This window comes from Salvelinus namaycush, chromosome 1, assembly GCF_016432855.1.
Source record: "Salvelinus namaycush isolate Seneca chromosome 1, SaNama_1.0, whole genome shotgun sequence".
Taxonomy (NCBI): domain Eukaryota; kingdom Metazoa; phylum Chordata; class Actinopteri; order Salmoniformes; family Salmonidae; genus Salvelinus; species Salvelinus namaycush.
Window position 1 is genome coordinate 65,326,288 of NC_052307.1, and position 5,089 is coordinate 65,331,376.

The 5,089-nt window shown below is 44.8% G+C and overlaps 1 protein-coding gene across 1 annotated transcript; it reads right to left on the bottom strand.

Annotated features, from left to right (window-relative positions):
* Nucleotides 1-228: 228 nt before the first annotated feature.
* Nucleotides 229-3,897, bottom strand: LOC120052595 (dynein assembly factor 1, axonemal-like). The gene is made up of 10 exons (XM_038999599.1): nt 3,771-3,897; nt 3,526-3,664; nt 3,338-3,429; nt 2,940-3,161; nt 2,688-2,854; nt 2,364-2,485; nt 2,078-2,244; nt 1,720-1,963; nt 766-877; nt 229-531 (listed from the first exon to the last, which is right to left on the bottom strand). The coding sequence occupies exons 1-10, from the start codon at nt 3,895-3,897 to the stop codon at nt 229-231; spliced, it is 1,695 nt and encodes a 564-aa protein (XP_038855527.1).
* Nucleotides 3,898-5,089: the final 1,192 nt, after the last annotated feature.

Consider the following 5,089-nt stretch of genomic DNA (forward strand, 5'->3'; position numbering starts at 1 on the left):
AGAATACAGAATATAAAGTATAACCAGTAATAGAACAGCTACGAAAAACTAACAAAAACAACAACATTGTTTTGAGCGGAAAATGTGTTGGGTGTAAACCCGTGGCTGCAAAATAGCTCCATAGCAGCTCTCTGTGCTTACATTGTACCTGTCTTCAGCAAAACAAGGCTTTCCCAGATTGAACACCTAAACCTAGTGTTGTTAATGCTATCACAGCCTTCTGCAGGGTTAGTCCAGCTCCTCAATGAGACAACCTGGTTTGCTGGCTTCAGGGCTCTGCCTCTGTCTGGGTTCTCCCTGAGGTTCTGATATCACCAGCTCTGGGGCATCCCCCGCCTCTGGGTCCAATGCTACTAGGTGATTGGTGGGCGATTTGTTTGACGTTTTGTCACAGACCCTGAACAGTGAAGATGAGCATGGACCTGGGGTAGGTGTGGTCTCTGTGGTCCACACTGTCCCACTCTGATGTATGATTGGATCTACATCGTTGTTGTCTCCTGAAACGATCTCTATCATTGGCCGGAATACTCGCTGGAAACACAGGTGGTCAATTCAGACATAACACAGCTGACCCAAATGAAATACACTCTGTGCTGATTTAAATGCTGTGTTGACCTCATAAAATATTAGCATGTGAGTCATTTAGAGACTAATTGTGTGTATTTGGAATATGCCTGCTGACTATTGTACAATAAATGCTAAAGGTATTATATTCTTTCTTTTGGGTAATAAAAGTTACAGCCTAGTCTATGGTATGTAATGTACCTGAGAGGAGAAGATGCAGATGCTGTCTGGATCTTCAACATCCACATCCTCCAGGTCAGGGAGATCCTGTGGAGTCAGGTGACCATTAGTCAGGGGACAAGGCTTTAGTGCTCTAAATGAAGGTTAGAGTCAAGTTAGAGTCAAGAGCTAAATGATAAAGAGTCTGAGGCAGTCTGTGCTTTTGGTTAAGATGCTGATGGAGAGGGACTAGATAACAACAATAAAACATTATTACAGTGTGATAATCACTCTATTATAGTGATAGTGATTGGTAATGCTTGGCTGTGGTGGTCAGTCTGACTCACGTCAATACGAAGTGGTGGGCGTGGCCCCAAGTGGATGGTCTCCAGGTCCTCTGTCTCCTCTACCTCAGTCACCATTGGTCCAGGACCGTGCTCTACAATTCTCCCACCTGTCTGAGACTGTGGCTGGCCACATACTGACTGTTCTCTCTCTAACTTCTCTCTCTTTGGCTGCCTTCTTTGTAGTTGTTCTCTCCTTGACTGGTTTAACTCTAACAGTTCTTCCTTTAAGCTTTCTTCTGTTGCTTGCTCTCCATCTGGCTGATCTCCCTCTTGGTGCTCTCCATCTGGCTGATCTCCCTCTTGGTGCTCTCCATCTGGCTGATCTCCCTCTTGGTGCTCTCTCTCCAGCTGATCTCCCTCTTGGTGCTCTCTCTCTAGCTGATCTCCCTCTTGGTGCTCTCTCTCTAGCTGATCTCCCTCTTGGTGCTCTCTCTCTAGCTCATCTCCCTCTTGGTGCTCTCTCTCTAGCTGATCTCCCTCTTGGTGCTCTCTCTCTAGCTCATCTCCCTCTTGGTGCTCTCTCTCTAGCTGATCTCCCTCTTGGTGCTCTCTCTTTAGCTGATCTCCCTCTTGGTGCTCTCTCTCTAGCTGATCTCCCTCTTGGTGCTCTCTCTCTAGCTGATCTCCCTCTTGGTGCTCTCTCTCTAGCCGATCTCCCTCCGGATCCTCTCTTTCTAGTTGTTCTCTGTCTAGCTGCTTCTTCAGTGGCTGTTCAATCCCTGGCTTTTCCTTTTCTGGCTGTTCTCTCTGTGTCTGTAGGAACTCTTCATGGGCCTCCAGACTGTCCTCCACAAATGCCTGGATCCTCTCCTCCCTGCCCGGGCTCTGATTCTGCCTCTGGTTCTTTTCACTGGGGCTCTCAATTTCTGGAGTTGTAGTGGTCTCATACTCCCCTAGAAAAGGTCAACACACCCTTATCAAACTTCTCTACGTCGTGTGTGTGTAAGGAGGTTCCAAGTGTGTGTGTGTGTGTGTGTGTGTGTGGATATGAGTGCGTGTGTGCGTACCTCTCTCTTGCAGCTCTCTGAGTCGCAGTTTCTCCATGGCTTGGTCTCTGATGGTTGCCATGGCGTCCAGACTGTCCTGGATCTTCCTTCTCTCTCGTGTTTGCCATGATTCCCTCTCCCTGCGCTCCCCCTCCGGACCCGCTGTCCCCCACGCCTCCGCACACGCCCTTCATACCGCAACCACATGATAATCATACAGCAACCAAGGACCAACATCACAGACCACACAATGACTCAAGCATAAGTATGACATGCACGGGCAAACAGAGACAAACTGGTAATGCACCTGTCCTTTGGGAACACAGGTCGGTCATCCAGGTACGTGAGCTGTTTGAGACGTATGATCATAGTCTTCCTGTAGTATGGGATTTTCTTTATCACTTCATTTCCCATCAGGTTCAGCACGCGCTGAGGAGGAGGGAACAACAAGGGTGTAATCACACACACACATACACAGGCTTGGGTATATTATCAGCATGAAGCAAGAGTATTTGCATTTTATAGTCAGTGTGTCATGCACATGGGCATACTAATGAATAAAGATGATATGATCTATATTGCATAAAGTACTGTTTATCTGTGTGAGCCTGTTGTGAGCATGTCTTCTCACCAGTTCCGGCATTCTCTCCAGCACAGTGAGGATGTCTGGGTCATCCAGCAGGTTGTGGGACATGTCCAGTACACTGAGGGAGAGGCACTGACTCAGATGCTCCACGTCTCCCACTGTCTGCAGCTTATTATGGGCTATCTGCAGGGTGCCCAGATCAGGCAGGCAGGCTGGGAAAATACTCACAAATCAGATAGATGGATTCACACACACACACTGAGATAGGTGGGGTACGTAGAGTGAGGACAGACTCACCAATGTTTTCGATGGTGTGTATGTAGTTGTTGCAGACATTGAGGGTGCAGAGCTTGCTGAGTGGTTCTAAGTTCTCCAGATTGTGTATGAGGTTCTGGTGGAGGAAGAGGCAGCGTAGGTCCGTTTGGGCCTGCAGGTTCTGGATGCGCTGCAGTCCGTTGCACTCCAGCCAGAGACACTTCAGCCCTGTGTACTCCTCCAGATTCTCTATGGTGGAGAAGCCTAAGAGGGGAAAACATAAAACAAATAACATTAGAATACTAAAAGAACTCTAACAGTGCAGTTGTATTCCACCTACAATTCTATATAGACCCCACAAAGCTTATGATTTTAATTTCTATAAATGATTCACGCAACAATATATCTAACCCGTCCATAAACAACAATTCCACACACACCTTTGAAGTGCAAATACAGTGTGTCATTCAATCGAGGTGTCATGTAGAGTTTATTTTGCTTGCAGTGGTTCTTCAGAAATGTCTTTGTCATTCTGAGGAACATAAAGCGTCACTAGTTAGAATGCTAGACAGAACGAACAATAATGCTAGAAGACTACTGACAGCTAATTCCTAGCTTTTAAGATGACCTTGGACCCGAGTCCTTTTCCTTTTTCTCTTGTTGTTGGGCTTGTATGAGTTTGTCGACTTCTGTATGTGAGGACACACAACAGTCTCCTTCGATAACCACGTTTGGCAGGGGGCTGCAGTTCATCTTGGGGGGCTCCTCTGAAGTGAGAGAGGAGGATAACTTTAGACATGGCTAGACTCATGCGATTATTTAACATGTTGCCATGTGGTGACTATTATGCTAAATTATAGTGAACTGTCTAACCTAGTTTACTGGAAGGTGTTGACATCGCGTTCAGCAATATTTCTGCATCTCCAGCTTGCAGGGTCATACTGGATTCCTCGCCACTCTCTTCTTCCACCTCACCGGATTCGAGGGGTTTAGGATGCATCGTCGATAGTTTTAAGTGATTACTACTTCTATATACTATTTACTTGTTTAGTTAACAGTTTGTGTTAACGTATTAGCCAGTTGTAATAACTTGTCATAAACTCCCTGTCAGCTATTTCCCGGTAAAGCTTTTCTGTGTTTCCGTAGCAACGGTGAATCATCAAACGACGACCGCCCTCCTCTCATGATTGGTTGTGCAAGCCAGAGTCATATTTAATTTAAACGTTATTTTATCAGGGAGTCATACTGACACCAATGTCTCTTTTACAGATGAGCCTTGAATTACACAAATCAAAGGAAATACATTATTAAAAAAACTACGAAATTCGTCAGTATTAATGTGCGGATTCGATTATGCTAAACCGCAGGGCACCGTGGTATGGCCCGTTACGTCATCGGGCGAAATCGGGGAGGAGCACACTTCTCAAATCGAACAGTAATCTGCGGCGCTCGGTCATTTTGTCAACCAACGCTGCATGGTTCATCGTCCAGAAACATACAACATATCTTTTTCATAAAATAAATGTTCGAATTTTCTAACTATTTTTTATTGGGAAGGCAGATAAACCGTTATAATAAAAAGCAATCCCGTTAGCATGGGAAAACACAGAATACTTGTAATTATTACACGTGCTTAATTAAGTCACTTTTGTTTTGAGCCGACTTCGCCATGGACTTTGAACGGGGAGCCTGGCTCACGACCAGGAGGCAGCCCGATTCCAAATCGAATTACAATCAACTTTCAGCCGACGCAAAACACGTTTACACGGGGGTCCGGTCCCGGGCGGGATTCATCGAACCCCCTCTATGGCTCTGATATAAACTATTGTATCCGAGCCGTCTTTACGCTTAAACATTTTCATTGGTCAAAAGGACTGACATTCAATCTATTTTTCCCCGGAGCTAAAAATATGAATATTTACACAGCATACAGCGATTCCAAAATAAAACGTGTATGTAATCAATGTAGCCTATTCTGAATAATAAATGTATTGTCGACCACAAAAAGGCAGAGATCCTATAAATCTATTTTTATTTCTAGTTATGTAATTCTATGCACTTATTTGAACTAACTCTTACAGTAGGCCTATGCAAGGATACGATGGTTGCTTCATCCATTGTTGGACTTCTGAATTAATGAAATGTACCCATTGATTCTTTTTTATTTTATTTATTTTTATTTCACCTTTATT

What these genes read in the sequence shown, in the direction of transcription:
- LOC120052595 (XM_038999599.1), bottom strand. Translation starts at nt 3,897, where the DNA reads ATGCATCCTAAACCCCTCGAATCCGGTGAGGTGGAAGAAGAGAGTGGC. An exon ending in GAAAAGGACTCGGGTCCAAG is followed by an intron (nt 3,430 to 3,525) that starts GTCATCTTAAAA and finishes TATGTTCCTCAG; the next exon opens with AATGACAAAGACATTTCTGA. An exon ending in TCTGCATCTTCTCCTCTCAG is followed by an intron (nt 532 to 765) that starts GTACATTACATA and finishes CTGTGTTTCCAG; the next exon opens with CGAGTATTCCGGCCAATGAT.